The 18,078-nt window shown below is 42.2% G+C and overlaps 1 protein-coding gene and 1 long non-coding RNA gene across 2 annotated transcripts in view; one reads left to right on the top strand and one right to left on the bottom strand.

Annotated features, from left to right (window-relative positions):
• Positions 1–17,931, top strand: part of SHC4 (SHC adaptor protein 4) — a 49,472-nt gene extending 31,541 nt beyond the window's left edge. Inside the window, exons 6-14 of the mRNA XM_081838963.1 lie at positions 2,169–2,288; positions 2,876–2,929; positions 3,633–3,684; positions 7,168–7,294; positions 9,252–9,429; positions 11,269–11,326; positions 12,871–13,050; positions 14,900–15,141; positions 15,999–17,931. Of these exons, the coding sequence (XP_081695089.1) occupies positions 2,169–2,288; positions 2,876–2,929; positions 3,633–3,684; positions 7,168–7,294; positions 9,252–9,429; positions 11,269–11,326; positions 12,871–13,050; positions 14,900–15,141; positions 15,999–16,148 (1,161 nt within the window). The 3' untranslated portion in view covers positions 16,149–17,931. The remainder of the gene's footprint in view (positions 1–2,168; positions 2,289–2,875; positions 2,930–3,632; positions 3,685–7,167; positions 7,295–9,251; positions 9,430–11,268; positions 11,327–12,870; positions 13,051–14,899; positions 15,142–15,998) is intronic.
• LOC309328985 lies at positions 82–3,824 on the bottom strand. Its single transcript, XR_014150987.1, has 3 exons — positions 3,743–3,824; positions 2,772–2,958; positions 82–495 (listed from the first exon to the last, which is right to left on the bottom strand). It is a non-coding gene; the product is annotated as an uncharacterized lncRNA (long non-coding RNA).
• Positions 17,932–18,078: the final 147 nt, after the last annotated feature.

Genomic DNA, 18,078 nt, shown 5'->3' with positions numbered 1-18,078 from the left:
TTGTCCTCTGTCATCCTCTTCTCCTTGTGCCCTCCATCTTTCCCAACATAAGGGTCTGTCACCATCTGCAGTGATCATAGAACCCAAGAAAGTAAAATCTCTCACTGCCTCCGTGGCTTATTCCTTTCCTAGCCAATTCAGCTCCCTCTTGGGCAAGTGGATGTGTACATTCCATCAAATAGGAATAGTTGCTATCAGTGAAAGACGTATTGTTTTACATGCCATGCTGCATACAAACCTAGAGAGAAAGGGCCATTTTCTTTATATTTGTTTATTTTACAAGCGATTAAACACTAAAATATTGTGTAACAATGGCTGTAACTATACGAACATATCTGTGCTTCTAGTGAGATAGGTAATTAATCAAGGAACATCCACAGTGAAGGTAAACCGCCTTGAACAACAGCGTTTGCATTTACTTTAAAGTGCTTGTTATTTGATTAGCAGCCACTAGCAATGCTGAAATATTTCACCAGCATTTTATGCCAGGCGTCCCTCTAGAGGGAAGGAAAAAAGGAGAGTAACACACAGCCTGAGTTTCTGGCACTAAACTGAAAGCTGACATTGAACATTATGCTTTATGGGGCGGGGGGAGAAGGTACCGTATTTTTCGCTCTATAAGACGCACCAGACCACAAGACGCACCTAGTTTTTGGAGGAGGAAAACAAGAAAAAAAATATTCTGAATCTCAGAAGCCAGAACAGCAAGAGGGATCGCTGCGCAGTGAAAGCAGCAATCCCTCTTGCTGTTCTAGCTTCTGGGATAGCTGTGCAGCCTGCATTCACTCCATAAGACGCACACACATTTCCCCTTACTTTTTAGGAGTGAAAAAGTGAGTCTTATAGAGCAAAAAATACGGTATCTTCATCGCCTTCCCCTACACGCCACTGGCAACTAAATTCAATGTTAATACAGTGGTACCTCGGGTTACATACGCTTCAGGTTACAGACTCAGCTAACCCAGAAATAGTGCTTCAGGTTAAGAACTTTGCTTCAGGATGAGAATAGAAATCGTGCGGCGGCAGCGTGGCGGCAGCAGGAGGCCCCATTAGCTAAAGTGGTGCTTCAGGTTAAGAACAGTTTCAGGTTAAGAACGGACCTCCGGAACGAATTAAGTACTTAACCCAAAGTACCAATGTATTAGAAATATCAGTGATGCCTACATTGGGACTGGACCACTTTGGCTATCCCATGTGTCCTCATTGCAGATGGTAGAGGTTTGTTTGCTCAGCTATCCAGACCTCCCCAGGTAGCTTGGGCCCCCCAAAAGAAGTCATCCTCAGCTCTCTCCTCCAACACTATGGTAATCACCTCTTCCATCTTTCACAAACACCCCAGTAGTATTTGTAGCTCAGCTACTTCTAAAGTAAGTGTGGAGAATCTGTCGCCCTCCAGAAGTTGTAGGACTACAGCTCCCATCAGCCCCAGCCAGCATAGCTAATGGTCAGCAATGATGGAAGTTGTAGTCCAACAACATCTAGAGTTTCCCCACCTCTGTTGTCAAGGAAGGGAAGAACTCTAATTTGTTTCATCTTTATATTTGCATCTTGATCTTTCTTTCATCTGTTGAGCTGGCCTCAGTAGCCTCTACTGCAGTTGAATATGCCAGCACTACACAGATTGTGTTTGGCTTTGTAGGGCGGGGGCCACAATACCTTCCATATTGTTGTGCCTTTCCAGTTTGTTCCTGGGTCCCATTGAGCCCCTACATATGTTACAGATGGCTAGAAATTCTATTTTTGCTACACTGGAATCACAACATTTTAAGTACCGGTACCTAAAGTCCCCCCTTTCCATGTACCATAAACAGCGCTGTTGCTACTTGCTACCACCTTCATGGCTTCTTTCATGCTAGTTCGGATCCTTGTAAGTTCCCTCAGTTGCTCCTTTAATGCAGTGGTGGCCAAACTTGGCCTTCCAGCTGTTTTGGGACTACAACTCCCATCATCCCTAGCTAACAGGACCAGTGGTCAGGGATGATGGGAATTGTAGTCCCAAAACAGCTGGAGGTCCAAGTTTGGCCATCACTGCTTTAATGGTATGTCTTGCATCTCCCAAGGGTCCTGGTGTTATAATAAATACCTTGTAATAATTAATTCATTTCATTTCTCCTTGGTTACGAGTGAAATGTGAAGACTAACGGATAGGCATTTTGTTGTCTTTTTAGCCTCCAGCTAAATTTTTATCTCCAGTGCTTGGTAAAAGTAACCTTCAGTTTTCTGGCATGAATACAAAACTGACCATCTCAACAACCAGCCTCACTCTTCTGAACATTGAGACCCAGCAGGTAGGCTGGCACATTATTTTACATCAGGGTGGGGAACTTCCAGGCCTCAATATATTCATGGGCCACAGCCCCTCTGCAAGAAGCCCTCCTATTTCATGCCCTCCTTTAATGTTTTCACCTGGTCGGAATTTGCCCTTGATCTATAATCATGCCTCTGAATTACTGGTTGGAAGGCAGATGCGTTTGTGTGGTTGAAGCTAGCCTACTGCTGCTTAACCCCCAGTCGTGCTACAAATTCCCAGCACCAATAACAAACCACAGTTTCCATGATTATTCTGAGGGGGAGGCATGTGCTTTAAATGTATGGTGTGTATACAGCCAATGTAACTTAGCCTAAATGTGTATTAACTAAAACGACTGTAGATTGCTTCTTTGTTCTTTCTCTACAATGTAACTCACTGGTGATTTCTAGCTGCGTAGCACCTTAGCATAGTTAATTGTTTTTAATTGCTCCTAATCCCTTCTTTGAATTGTTATACTTACTGTTGTTCATTTGAGATTGTGAGCCACTTGGGACGCCATTTTGTGGGAAAGTGGCATACCAATAAACAGATGACGACAATGATGTTGTTGTGTTTTTTTTCCAGATTATTGCAAATCACCACATGCAGTCCATTTCATTTGCTTCTGGAGGTGATCCTGTAAGTACAAACTTCTGAACTTTAAGAACCTGTTATAACACACTGTCTGTCAGTTGTCTCATTTCATATGTGACTCGTTTCCAAGTTAAATTGTTCCCTGTCTTTCCGACCCTTCTGTGGTTTTGATTAGGAGAAAAGGCTCATTTTAAATGATAACTGAGGGATTTGTTTCATATGGAAAAGCTTGTAGTTTGCTTTTCCTTGACCATTAAAAACATAATACTTTGTTGTCACTCTGTTTTAGGCCATTTCCAGATGACTTGTTTATTCATTCATCCTGATTTGTTTGTGAGGAGATTAGACTATGTTGGCTATTTAATGAGCGTTCATTCTTTTTTTTTTTTTGGCTGGGAGGTTAGATGACGTTGCATCAAAGCAAATGTTATCCTCCACTGGCCAGTGCATTTCCCCTTCATCTTTGTTATTGCAAAAAGCCTAATTTCTTGAAGAAATAGGTTTGTTGAGCAAGGCTTCCTGACCAACTATAATTGTGCAACCTGATTTTTGTGTCTATTGAATCCTGCCCGAAAACAGCAATAGTCTGGAAGTGTCCTTAAGTATCCCTGCTTGCTTTCTTGTAAAGTGGGGTGGGGGTGGGGGTGGGGGTGGGGGTAGGAGTCTGCTGTAAAATAGAATGACCGCATTGTAGTGGCTTAAGCTCATGAAATAAAATTTCTTTCTTTTTTGGCTTCGTGTGTTTTAGGATACAACGGACTACGTTGCCTATGTTGCTAAAGACCCTGTTAATCAAAGAGGTAGGCACATTCATTTCCAGTAATGTTGCACATATAAAATATAATAATTTCCACTCACTTTCCATGTACTTCAAATGTTGCCATGAGATGACCATACTTTGGAGGGAGAGCCAGATACAAATGGTAGAACTGAAATGATATACAGTGGTATCTCTGGATGTGAACAGGATCTGTTCCGGAGCCGCGTTCGCATCCAGAAGCGAACGCAACCTGTGTCTGCGTGTGCACAGGTTGCGATTTGGCACTTCCGCACATGCACGTGACATCATTTTGAGCATCTGTGCATGTGCGAGTGGCGAAACCCAGAAGTAACGCTCTCCATTACTTCCGGGTCGCCACGGAGCGCAACCCGAAAATATTCATCCTGAAGCTACTTCAACCTGAGGTATGACTGTATAATAAAAAGGTAAAGGACCTCTGGATGGTTAAGTCAAGTCAAAGGCGACTATGGGGTGCAGTGCTCATCTCACTTTCAGGCCAAGGGAGCCAGCATTTGTCCACAGACAGCTTTCCAGGTCATGTGGCCAGCATGACTAAACCACTTCAAGCGCAATGGGACACCATGACGTAAACCGGAGCGCACAGAAACGCCATTTACCTTCCCGCCTCAGCTGTACCTATTTATCTACTTGCACTGGCGTGCTTTCAAACTACGAGGTTGGCAGGAGCTGGGACAGAGTAACGGGAGCTCACCCCATCGCAGGGATTCAAACTGCCAACCTTCCAATCGGCAAGCCCAAGAGGCTCAGTGGTTTAGACCACAGCGCCATCTGTGTCCCAGTATATAATAAAGACATGCTAGTTTGTGGAAACCAGTGACTTTAAAGTTTTGCGATAACTTTAAACAGTAATTTAACACTGTTGTGGCAAACGGCAGGACTCTTTGGGCAACCTCACCCATGATGCCTGGTGATAAGGAGAGACCCCTTCCTCAGAACTAGGCAAGGCATGCCCATGCTGCCACTATGTCAGGAGCATGCAGTCGTTATGCAACAGGGAAGTGGCTGGGGAGGTGAGGGAAGAGGAGTTGTAGTCTGTAGCCCATCTCGGGCAACATGTTGTTTACTGGTTACACTGCTTACTGGTTTTCCTGATGAAAATCCTTCCTTGCCGGCCAGGTTCTATTTGCCCAGAAGGTGAGCTGCCTTCCACCCTAGGGCAAATAGCAGCTGAGGCAATTTTAACTAGGTACTGTATTTTGTGCTCTATAAGACTCACTTTTTCCCTCCTAAAAAGTAAGGGGAAATGTGTGTGCGTCTTATGGAGCGAATGCAGGCTGCGCAGCTATGACAGAAGCCAGAACAGCAAGAGGGATTGCTGCTTTCACTGCGTAGCGATCCCTCTTGCTGTTCTGGCTTCTGAGATTCAGAATATTTTGTTTCTTGTTTTCCTCCTCCAAAAACTAGGTGCGCCTTGTGGTCTGGTGTGTCTTATAGAGCGAAAAATACAGTAAATGTGGGATGGGGAGAGTTAACCCCCCCTCCCCACACTGCAGTCCCAGTCTGGACCAGGCCCTCCTGGAGCAGATTAGTTTTGTTTTTGGTTTAGTTAAAGATATGGAAATGCAAGCACACATTTCGCATATCATTTAGTTAAGTTTTTATTCTACCACATACAGTGGCTTTCAAAAATGTGAACCTTTGTGGAAAACAGGGTGCATAAGATTTTTGGTGTGAAAACCTTTCCTCCTACCTTTGTACAAGAAATCCCAAGGTCCATTAGTGGACAGGGAAAGTTAAAAACACCCAAGAAGAGATCGTTGGCTTTATTCTTTGATAGCTTTCTTATCAGAGTGGTCTCAAAGTGCCATCTGATGGCTAAGATGGGGAAATGTGGCTAGTCGATACCATAATGCTGTTATACAGATCTGTGGTGTTACTGCATTTGGAATATTTTGTTCAGTTCTGATCACTTCACATCAAAAAGTGATATTGTAGAGTTGGAAAGGGTTCAGAAAAGGGCAACCAAAATGATCAAGGAGATGGAATGACTTCCCCCCAGGAAGAAAGTTTGAGTGTTTTGGATGGTTTTAAAAGAAAATTAGGTCCAGCACCGTAGGCCTTCTGGCAGTTCCCTCACTTTGAGAAGCCAAGTTACAGGGAACCAGGCAGAGGGCCTTCTCAGTAGTGGCACCCGCCTTGTGGAACGCCCTCCCACCAGATGTCAAAGACAACAACAACTACCAGACTTTTAAAAAGACATTTGAAGGCAGCCCTGTTTATGGAAGCTTTTAATGTTTGATGCATTACTGTATTTTAATATTTTGTTGGCAGCCGCCCAGAGTGGTTGGGGGAGCCCAGCCAGATGGGTGGGGTATAAATAATAATAATAATAATAATAATAATAATAATAATAAGAAGAAGAAGAAGAAGAAGAAGAAGAAGAAGATAAGGCCATCAATGACTATTAGCTTTGATGGCAATGCTCTGCCTCCATGGTCAGAGGCAATAATTTCTCTGAAATCCAGTTGCTGGAAACATCATGAGGGAATGCTCAGGTCCTGCTTGCAAGTTTTCCACAGGCATCTGGTCAGCCCCTGTGAGAACATGATGTTGGACTAGATGGGCCATTGGCCTGATCCAGCAGGCTCTTCTTATATTGTTATTTATGTTCCTGGAAATATATATTTTTAAGAGTTTATGTTCCTGGAAATATATATTTTTAAGAGTCATTAGCAAGGCAACAGAAAATATAATAATGTGACTATGCAAATCAGTGTTTACATTTGCACCTGTAGTACTGTCTAAATGACTCCAGGGATTCCAAATATATCAGATGTGGAAATGAGACATCCAAAACAGTTTGTCCCAGAATACCCAGGACACAATACCTCCTGTCCTGAAGATAAGCTAAAAGAATTAACAGTGCAATTCTATGCAAGCTAACTCAGAAGTCACTCTGTATTCAACGGTGCTAACTTCCGGATGAGTGTGCACAGCATTGTGGCTTAAATTTTGAACATAGTAGAATTTACTCCCGAAAGTCTGAAGTAACGATTAAAATCCTTATCTCCCTAAAAGTATTCCCCAGTATGCCTCCAGAGCCAATGTCTGTACTTGGCCTGAGGAAAGATGAACTATGAAATTCCTTAGCATAAGGAAACCACTGCCTCAAAGAATTAAGCAAGCTCTAAAAAGCAAACAGATATCAGTAGAGAATGATGTTTGCAATTGCCAGCTGATTATTCCAAGCTCCACTTCCACCTTCCGCCATTTTGTTAGTGGCTCCACCTCTGCACTGCCATTTTGTAATTGGTGGGCTTCAGGAAATTTCAACCCTCTCAACAGATCCCCGTTGGAAAGTTTGAGAACTTAGGTTAGATTTGATTCCTTTGGAATCAAATACTCTGGAAACTGTTCTAACCTTCACTTCAATGGAACTTTTACCTGCACAGCACTCTTGATAATCAGACTCCTAAGCCTTGTAATATATGACAACGATTTATTTGTTTTCCACAACGTTTCTCTGTTGTTGTTTTTTTAGCCTGCCATATACTGGAATGTCCCAGCGGAATAGCCCAGGAAGTCATAAATACCATAGGGCAAGCTTTTGAGCTCCGTTTCAAACAGTACTTGAAGAATCCATCCACTTTGATTGCTTCCAATGAAAGGTCAGCATGGTGCTGGGAAATAATGTGAATATACATGCTGTTTGCATGCTGATTTCAAGGGCCTTGCAGTGTATCTCTTTCTCTCTACATCTCTACTGTCCCATACCTTGTCATTTACCAAGAGAGCATCATGTCAGGGCTGGGAACGCTCAGGCCTGGGAGCCAAATGAGGCTCTTCTCATATCTGGCCCCAGGACACACTGCTTCCTATAACTGAGTTGCAGTCCTAAAGGTCACCTAAAATAAAATCCCATGGAAAATAAAACTCTGAGGAAAAATCACAAATAGATTGTAAATTGTGCAGAAGAGCACACAGCTTAGTGGCAGAGTTCATGCTCAGTGTGTGGGTTCTAGGTTTGTGCAGGTTCTAGGTTCAAGCCCCACACACTCCTGGTAATAGGATGTCCAGCAGCGCTGCTTTGAAAGACCCCAGCCTGTAGACCTGATGCCAGTCACAGTAGTTAACACTGTGTTTGTTGGATTAGTGGTCTGGCTCTGTATAAGGCAGCATTTGCCAAAGTAGTGCCCTTCACATGTTTGGGACTATTACCATCATGTTGGCTGGGGCTGATGAGAATTGTAGTCCAAAATATCTGGAGGATAACAGCTTGAGAAAGGCTGGTGGTACAAGGCATGACTTCTGAATAAGTTGAGTGCTCCGCACTTATAGGTGATCAGATGTGAAATGTTGTCCATATATTGCTCTGCAAATTGAATGGCTGCTTCTCCAGCCACGGTGAATTATACAATTAAATTCTTGAATTATATACTCCTAACCAGACTACTTGAACTCTGCCTCTTTCCTGTTCCCGGCCGTTTATAAAATTATGTTCTCATTATAAATTAAAAAGCAGGATTCAGGATTAGCTGCATAACATTTTTACAGAAAAGACACAACAAAATTTGGGTTTTTTGCCCCTGGGAGGAGGGGGGTATCCAAACGGAAGATTTTTCAGATTTCTTGGTTGCAACTACAATGTAATTCATTAATATTTTGCTGCGGTTTCAACTGCAGCAAAATGCTACATTTATTTTTTGAAGGTGTTTATCTACCACTTACAGAAGGACCTCACAAAGCAGTTTATAAAAGATTGTTTAAAACTTTGATTTTAAAAAATGTTAGCATTACATTGAAAGACATGAATGGGGAACCATTGTCATCTTAAGGGCCACTTTCACTTCTGGGCAACCTTCCAAGAGCCACATGCCAGTGGTGGGAGGGGCAATGGATGCAAATTTTATTATTGTACAGTAAGCTGCAGACATTGACACAAACCTCTCTGTCCTCCATCAGGACAAAAAGAGGCATTATCAGAATTCAAGAACATATTTTCACCAGGCTAAAACACTTAGAGTGAAAAGCAGGTTGAGTGAAGGGTGTGGTCAGAGTCAGGATTTTGAAGGTTAGATAGAAAGCCATATTTGGCTCCCAGACCTGAGCTACCCCACTCCTTTTGAAAGACTCCACCACAGAAAAGGCCCACTTAGAAGCTCTACATTCTCAATTAAAAATTGCCATATAGACCTGACTGAACTTTAAGAAAAGCCTGGGAAGTCGCACCCTCTGTGCCATCATCTCAGACCACTCGGTGAGTGAGCATAACAGGGGCTTTTTGGTGGTGGTGCCAGATGTTTGGAATAACTTTCCTACGAAGATCCCACGAAGCTATGATGTATATCTGTCATCACATTAAAACTTTTCCTTTTGGGGAGTTCTTTAATGTTTAATTTTATGGCTGCCTGGCTTCTTTGTTTTAGATGTATTTCTTGGCTTTGTTTATGTTGTGAAGCCATTCTGGGGGTTCCATTAGCAGAAGAGCAGAATCTATATAATAAATATATTGTCAATGCATTCACTGGTTGATTTAATTTAATGTCGTTTGAAACTACTTGCAGCTCATTTTATGAGACACATTTGAAAGTTGTGCATTTTGTAATGTTGATTAATTTTGAACAGGGAAGTGGTTAATCTTGGTGGATCCACGTGGAATATTCAGGATAAGGAAGATCATGAATACTATAATGAAATCCCAGGCAAAGAACCTCCTGCAGGTGGACTATTAGATGCCAGGCTGAAGGTGCCCACAGAACAAAGAACTAAGTGCCCTGTGCACTATGAACAGCAATATTGTCCAGTAAGTGTGTTTATTATTGATAGGACATTATTATTAGTTAACATTATTTAGACTTCTTGATTGCTTGTTACTCAGAGTTTTCCAGGCAGCTTACAACACACTGAAAACATACATATAGATGCATAATACCATAAAAAACAGAACAAGGAACTGCTGTAACAGCAAAAGGAAGCTTGGCAGCACACTAACAATAATGACACCATTTCAGTCTATCACATTCCTTGGGGGAAATATAAGTATTCCCCTGGTGCTGAAAATATGTCAATGATGGTACCAGGTGGACCATACTGGGGAGAGCATTCTGCAGATGGGGAGCCACAACTGAAAAGGCCCTTAACAACATGCCTTGCACTGAAATTTAACTGTATGAGAAGAGATCTCTTTAATTCACTAGAAATAACTAGAACAGACTTTCCCAAGTTGGTGTCACCCAAATGTTTTGGCTTATAGCTCCTCATTATCTCTGGCCATTGACCATGCTGGCCGAGGCTGATGGGAGTTGCAGTTCAACAAGCTGGGGAAGGCTAGATTATGTCAAGAGTGACATTTGGGCTGAGCCAGACAGGTAAGCTGCGAGACATTGCTCAGATAGAGAGATAGGACTTGGGAGGCTGTCTGAGGCTCAGGGGTCAACCTAGATAAGGAGAAATGCTAGTGTTGCAGTCCATATCATCTGGAGGGCACCAGGTTGGAGAAGTCTGGGCTGGAGTCTCAAGCCAAGAAAGCAGCGACAGGGGGGCCTTCTAGAGCAAGCCAGCAAAGATAAAAATGTCAGACTGTTGATATTTATACCTTGCTTGGCCAACCCAGAAGCCAGTGGCAAACCTACATTTTTGGGGCCCCAGCTTGAACTGTCACGGGGCCACCTTCACAACCAGCCACAAGGTCTGGATAACCACTGTTGCCTTCTTCAGTGAGGTTGTTCCATGACAGATCACCACACTTTTACAACATCTGTGCTGCTGACTGTCCAATTCTGGGATTGTTGAAATATAGGTAAAGGTAAAGGGACCCCTGACCATTAGGTCCAGTCGTGACCGACTCTGGGGTTGCAGCGCTCATCTTGCTTTATTGGCTGAGGGAGCCGGCTTACAGCTTCCGGGTCATGTGGCCAGCATGACCAAACCAGAGCGGTACCTATTTATCTACTTGCACTTTGATGTGCTTTCAAACTGCTAGGTTGGCAGGAGCAGGGACAGAGCAATGGGAGCTCACCCTGGCAAGGGGATTCGAACCGCCAACCTTCTGATCGGCAAGTCCTAGGCTCTGTGGTTTAACCCACAGCACCACAAAAAGTCCGTTTCAGTCCTGCCACTCCAATTAGGTCTACAAGACCCAAAGTTTTTAAGCCATGTGGACTGAAGTTGCTTCTGGGGCCCTTCTAGGATTAGGGGCCCTGAAAACTTAAGCTTCATTAGCTTTGTAGTAGATCCAACTGTTGCACTGTCTAAAGAAGTACCATACTTTCTTTCATCTTTCTTGGAACTTACAGCAGTCAGCCGCTTTGGATGAAACTTTCTCTACTCCGTGCATAATTTTACAAACCTTCCTCGAGTCCTCCCTGACCTTTTTTCCTAAACTAAAAAGCCCCAAATGTTATACCTTTCCTCATAAGGGAGTTGTTTCAACCACTTGATGAAATTGGTTGCCCTTTCCTGAACCTTTTCCAGCTTTTGCCGTGAGCACAGCACCAAGGATAGATGACATGTAATTTGTTAGGCAAAACTATTTGATCCAGATGTGTGTGTTTTTTCTCCAAATGAACTTCATAGGATTTGATTTGACTGGACATTAAAAAAGCAATGAACACCCTATATGATTAATTTCTGTTTCTTTCAGACTGGGAGCCCCAAATCCACAAATATTTATGAAAACTGCCCAGAGAACAAGGCAGTAGGTAAGTAACCTGTGGGTTCCTAAGACATAAGTCACAAACTGCCCTCTGCATGGGGGAATGGAAAATGTAGAATCAAGCTCCGTTCTGCCTGTGGTTAAGCCTGCCTCTGCTTCTTCTTCCCCTTTGCTAAGGGTGTTTCAGAATTCCATTAGAAACAGGGGTGGAAATTGCCACAGTTCACATGTTTGTCTGAGGTCAGTAATGGAGATAATGCAAGCAAATATGAGACATGATTCTTTGGGGGAAGTAATGAGCTTTTAATGTGTGCTTTACAGACAGAGAAACACTGCCTGGTTAACAGAGTGCTTCAGGATGGAGGGGGGAGGGGGGAGAGAGAGTTTCTTCAGCCTTCCACCTAGGTTGAATGAATGAGTGGTTGGCAAAGAGAACCGGGAGGGCTAATTAGCTATGTCTTTCTGCATTAACTGTTGAGTGAAGTGGGGTGGAAAACTGAGGCAGGTACAGCCAGAAGAGGATGTACATTCATAGCTGTAAATGTAAGCATCAGGGGCTTTTTAGATCTGTGTGTGTATGTAACGTAAGGGAGGCAGTGTGGTGTAGTGGTTAGGAGTGGTGGACTCGTAATCTGGTGAACCGGGTTCACTTCCCCACTCCTCCACATGCAGTGCTGGGTGACCTTGGGCTAGTCACACTTCTCTGAAGTCCCTCAGCATCACTCACCTCACAGAGTGTTTGTTGTCGGGGAGGAAGGGGAAGGAAAATGTTAGCCGCTTTGAGACTCCTTAGGGTAGTGATAAAGCGGGATATCAAATCCAAACTCCTCTTCTTCTTCCGCCCTAAATGATGATGTGTGCTGTGCTTGTTACAGACTTTCTAAATTTTGTAATAGATGCTGTAATTTTAATATTGCTATGTGAGCCACCTGGAGGATTCCACTCAGTGACGGGCCTTGGGGTTTCAAATTTCCGCAGCATCCTATGTGACGCCAAAATTTGGCACCCCCACCTTCCATTCTACCTAAGTTGCAGAGCCCCCAAGGCTCTATGCAATCAAACAAGTTGTGCTACCCTAAATCTGTCTCTGTTCCACTGGGATCATAAGATGATAAATGCATTTATATGCAAACTTTACCCCAGTATATGTATCTTTGTACATACTGCTTGGCTGGTGAATTGCATTTCAAAAATCAGAGAAGTGCTAATTTCAAAGGAAGGATGGGTTTCAGTTACAGAATATTTCAGAAAGTACAAATTAGGTTCACCTCTAAATGCAAACTGAATCAAATGTCTTCCTCATCCCTACTGAGTCTGGGACATTATACATTCTCTTCCCTATTGTGGTTCTGAGCCGATGGGATTATAGTGGTAGAAATCAGTTTACATCACAGTTCGATATCGGTGTTTATGTAGGATAGCTTGGTATGCTAGAAATTCATTTTTTCATATGTGCTGAAAATATTATATAAGTAGGCCCATGGTTTTTTTTGAACATGTTTTGGAAGAACACATTTGGAAAATGTCAAGTGTTTTACTAATGTTTATTGTGAAATAAAGGAAGTCTCTTTCTATTGCAATTAACTGCAGATGGCTGCACTGAACAAGGGCAGGGAGGAAAGAGAGATGCTTCATTGCTGAAAAATGCAAGCAAAATGGATCTTTTTGACGACCCTCGATATATCAACACTCAGAATTTGCAGACCATACCTAGTACTACCAGAAGCTGCAGTGCAGAACAGACCTGTGGCAGCCCTGTTCACCATTCAAGTACGTTCATATTCCTACAGTACATGCCATGAGGCTTTAAAAGAAATGTGAATCCTTGCAAGCCTTTCAGGCTTTTTGAAACCTGCTAAGCATCTGTTCTTGATATGAGACTCAAGATGAGTAATGCCAAATTTAGCATTAATGAAAACAATGAGCAGTAACAGATGACCATTATTACTCAACACACAGTGTACATATACCCTCTTCATAAGCTGGTGCTTCCACTTCCCTGCTTCTCTGGATTTCTGCCCTTCTACACACAGGAAGCTGCCTCATATCAGGTCCATCTACTATTTGTTCTATTTATATCCCATCTTTCCTCCAAGAAGAAACTGAGTACCTGGTTCTTCCCGTCATGTGATAAAACAATCCCATGACTGCAAGCACGGGGCAAGAATCCTAACAACCACGACCCCTGGCTTCACATTACATCTGAGCCATGGATTGTGGTTTATTTCACACCAAGCAAACCTTGATTGGTAAGCTAAGAATAAGCTTGATCTTATCATTGAGGTTTGTTGGGAGTGAAACAAACCACTGTGGTTTGGATGTCAGGAATAATGGTTTGTTTCTCCCCAGTACAAGCAGGGAACAGTGAAAAAGGTGCCCTCCGTTTACTGTGGCCAGTCTCCTGTCCACACTCCTTACGTTTACTAGGTATGGTAACTGTTTAAATAATAACAATTGTGCAAGCCACTACACTACCCTACAATTTAAAAATCCTTTTCTCATTGTTGAAACTATTCCCCAGTGAACTGCAGTGCAGTGGCCTTTTCCCAGTTGGTTGATAGACAAATAATCACAACAGTCAATAATAAATCTTGTGCATTTTCTTTTGGTTTCCATTGAGTTTTACAGCAGGGATGGGCAGAAGAATGTAGGTTGTGGATCACTGGTGAATTTCTGGTGGATTACTGCCACCTGCTGATTGACGGCATTCTTCCAAATCACGCAGCCTAGACCAGGTGTATCTTAGCTGGATCGAGTAACACATATTTTAAAGCAAGAGTGCTTGGGGACATTTTACACAAGTTTGTTGTGCCTTAAAAGCTAAAGGGTCTTAAGTTTGCTTTGTAAAGACATCACTGACTGATGGGAACCCTTGTTCAAAAAAGCTAAGTGACGCGGAAGTCAATTCATTCTTGTAGGTTTTGGAAGGGCTGTTGGAGGCAATACGCCTCTGAGTGTCAGTCGCAGGGAATCCCAAGAGGGGACAGTGCTCTGGCACTCAGGTCCCGCTTTCAGGCTTCCCATAGGCATCCGGCTAGCCTCTGTGAGAACAGGATTTTGCACCGCATGCGACATTAGCCTGATGCAGCAGGACTTTTCTTATGTTCTCATGGTCATGTCTCTTTACTGGTAGTTTATTGCATGCCAATGGTGCTAGTTTGAAGCACTATCTAATGCAGACCTGTACATTTCCTTCGCTGCTTTTTTAAAAACTTTATTCCAAAACCGAAAAAGAATTACAAACATCAAATTCAAAATCCATATTCGTTTTGTAACCTAAGCCTATTACATAGTTGACTAGATTAAAATATACCTAATTGCTATAGACTTCCGTTTGCTATATATAAATTCAATGCAATTAGAAATATTATATTAGAATTTTTTATAAATTCCCCTATACCCCCCACTACCCTTCACCCATGCGTGATCTCAATATTATTATGCTTCTTCCATCTTGTTGTGTTGTTGTAGTTTAATAATTATTCAATTGATTCTTTTATTATTTCCTTGCACATTATCTATTCATATTTTACACATTATCTATTAATATTCCAGTTCCGGTGCTAGTTTAAAGCACTGTCTAATGCAGACCTGTGCATTTCCTTCGCTTTAATTTCAGAATCATTGGAAGAGGTTGAGCAGAACCTGGCAAGTCTTGGAAGCATTGCAGGCATACAGCAGCAGCTATGGAATGAAGAATGCTACCATGGAAAGTTAACCAGGAAAGCAGCAGAGAGCCTCTTAGTGAACGATGGGGATTTTTTGGTACGTGAAAGTACAACGTCGCCTGGCCAGTATGTTTTGAGTGGGCTACAAGGAGGACAAGCGAAACATTTGTTGTTGGTGGATCCTGAAGGCAAGGTAGGAACATTTAAGAAAATGGATGTAGTAATAATCACTAGGAGGATCACTGGGCAGGTGCAGAATGCCAGAAATAGCATTGTCTGGTTATTGTTCCCGGGCAACTGGTATTTAGAGGCATGCTGCCTTGGATCCAGGATAATAATAAGAATTTATTATTTGCACTCTGCCCATCTGGCTGGGTTTCCCCAGCCACTCTGGGCGGCTTCCAACAAAGACCAAAAATACACTAAGATGTCACACTTCGTGTATTTTCCCTGAAAACTTCCCTGAACAGAACTGGCTTCAGATGTCTTCTGAATGTCAGGTAGTTTATCTCTTTGACATCTGATGGGAGGGTGTTCCACAGGGCGGGTGCCATTACTGAGAAGGCCCTCTGCCTGGTTCCCTGTAGTTTTGCTTCTTGCAGTGAGGGAACTGCCAGAAGGCCCTCGGCGCTGGACCTCAGCGTCCTGGCAGAACGTTCCTGCCAGTAACTGAGAGGGGAGGGGCAAGGTGGCAGGGAGGGTGGTGCAATGGAATAGCAATAGCGTGAGCATCTGATTGGCTCCGCTGCTACACCCACACTGCAGCAACCTCCCTGCCACCTAACCCCTTGCCTGCTCAGTGCCCAGCAGCAACCACTGTGTTGAGAATCTGGGTGAACAAAGCTGCTCCAGCACCACAAAACACACACCTGATGCTACTGGGATGTAGCACACAGCAATCATGACTCTGGCTTTTAATATTTTGCAAGTAGAAGAAAAGCTGGGGAGAAGGCAGGTGCAATATGGTGGTTTGAGATGCAGAGCCACCTTATTGACACACAATTGAAAACTAACGTTTGCCTTTATTATTATTTTTGCTGTCTTTTCTAGGTTAGAACCAAAGATCATGTGTTTGACAGTGTGGATCATCTTATTCGTTACCACATGGAAAATAAATTGCCAATAATCTCTTCTGGAAGTGAATTAAATCTGAAGCAGCCTCTGAGGAAAGGGACCGGACACCCGCAATATAACAAATAATTAGGTTGGCTTACGCCATCCTCAAGACAATTCCTCCTTTCTTTTTCCTAACAAAACTTCAAGTGACTACTGTATATTGAAACATGGATCCTAGGAATCCAGCTCTGCAAAGAATAGATGATGCCTCTAGATGCTGTTACACAAGACTTTGTGCGTGTGTGTTATCTACTTGCCAGTGTGTTTATCTACTTTACATCTATACAGTCCCATCTGGACAGCTATAACAGTTTTACCTTACAGAAATAAAACCCTGGAGAGCAAGAGGGAGAGGAGATACCAAGCACCAGAATCACTTTCTAATGATTTTTAGAATCAGTATGAAATATAAAAGCACAAGCAAACGATCACAAGCAAAAGCAAAACTGACTCGAAGAAACTGGCTGGAATGATAGAAATATGTGCCTTTTAACCAAGGAGGTGTGGGGAAATAAATAATCTTTATACTGGATTTTTAAAAAATTAGTTGATTAATTTGTCTAGGTATACAAGATATGATTGCCAAAAAAAAAAAAGAGAGATAAAAGAACCCACAGGTCAATTTGAATAGAACGATAAAACAACAACAACTTCCATTATGATACTGATCTTTCTTTGAGGGCTACTCCAAAATTCACAGTTTCGTTAATCAATTTCAGTGAAATGTAAGTATGCTTTGGAGAAAGACTACAGCTTAAGAAAGGTATCAGATTCATTCATTAGTAGTAATAAATAATAATATCCCTAAACTTTTTTTAATGTTTGTGCAACATTTGCTAAATCTAAGTATGTAAATTAAGCATAATTTTGAAATGGAAGCTGACACTGGGTTAAACTTAGGTTTGCTTACTTTTCAAAAAGCCCTTCTATGCCTTTACCAGCAGCACTACATGTTAAGCGATAGCTGAAGCTTCATTTGCATGTCATGCTGCTGTTTAAGAAAAGAAGAGATGGACTTAATGGATGGTAAGCCTAGTTAGATGCTAATATTTTTAAGAGTCTCAAATATGATTTTACTAATAACGCCAACAAGTATCAGAAATAACTTTCACTCTCAAATTCCATTGTACGTTTACAATATAGAGAAGCTACAGGAAACAGATTATATGTTATTTTGCAGGGGGACCTTTTTAAACTGGCTACTTTCCTTTCCTCTTTTTAAATTTTGCATGCTCTGTATTTCCCTTTCCCTCTGCTCTTTTTCAGCTCCGCTAGATTTCTTTTGTTCCTAAAAGTTAAGAAACTAAATTTCTTAGAAATAAATATTCACCCTGCATTGTCTCTGTACCTGTTGTCAATCTGAAGTATTATGTAAATTAGCATATACTGGAGCAATTCTGTACTTTATAACAGAGAGACCAAGTAGTGTGTTTAGAGTTTTGAAAAAGAAGACTACACTCTTAAGCACACACATCTAGGGAGTAATATTTACTGAACTCAGCGGCCACACTCAGATGTTCTAATCCTGACTTGATAAACCACTGCATGCTTGTCCATGCACTCGTATATATGCTGGTTTATTAAGCCAGGATTTGATTGTTATGAACCTGGTCACTGGAACCTACTTCCAAGTGCACATACTCAAGACCACACTGCACATGGAAAGGATAGTTTTCTCAGGGTATATTCCTTTTTATATATTAGCACAATGCCACCAAAATTGTATTTGCAAGAGCTGAACAAGTTGGCAGAGCAATAGATGGCGATTCTCTCCTAGGATGCCCAACAATGGATATATGAAAGTCTTAAATAAGGTTAGCTTTTAAAATAATGACATTTAAAAATAAACTTTGTCTGTGCAAATATATTTTACATGTTTTGTTTCTGTTCTTTTTACAACACACTGTTCACCCAGTTTGTCACAATGCCAAGCTGAGAATCCCAACATTTTACCAAAAGGCTTGCAGCATGAGATAGCTTGCTGGTGACTGCACTGCTCATGGCAATTTTGGTG

This window comes from Podarcis erhardii (assembly GCF_964252035.2).
Source record: "Podarcis erhardii genome assembly, chromosome: 14".
Taxonomy (NCBI): domain Eukaryota; kingdom Metazoa; phylum Chordata; class Lepidosauria; order Squamata; family Lacertidae; genus Podarcis; species Podarcis erhardii.
The sequence above is the reverse complement of the archived record's forward strand: the minus strand, read 5'-3'. Positions and strand labels throughout refer to the sequence as shown.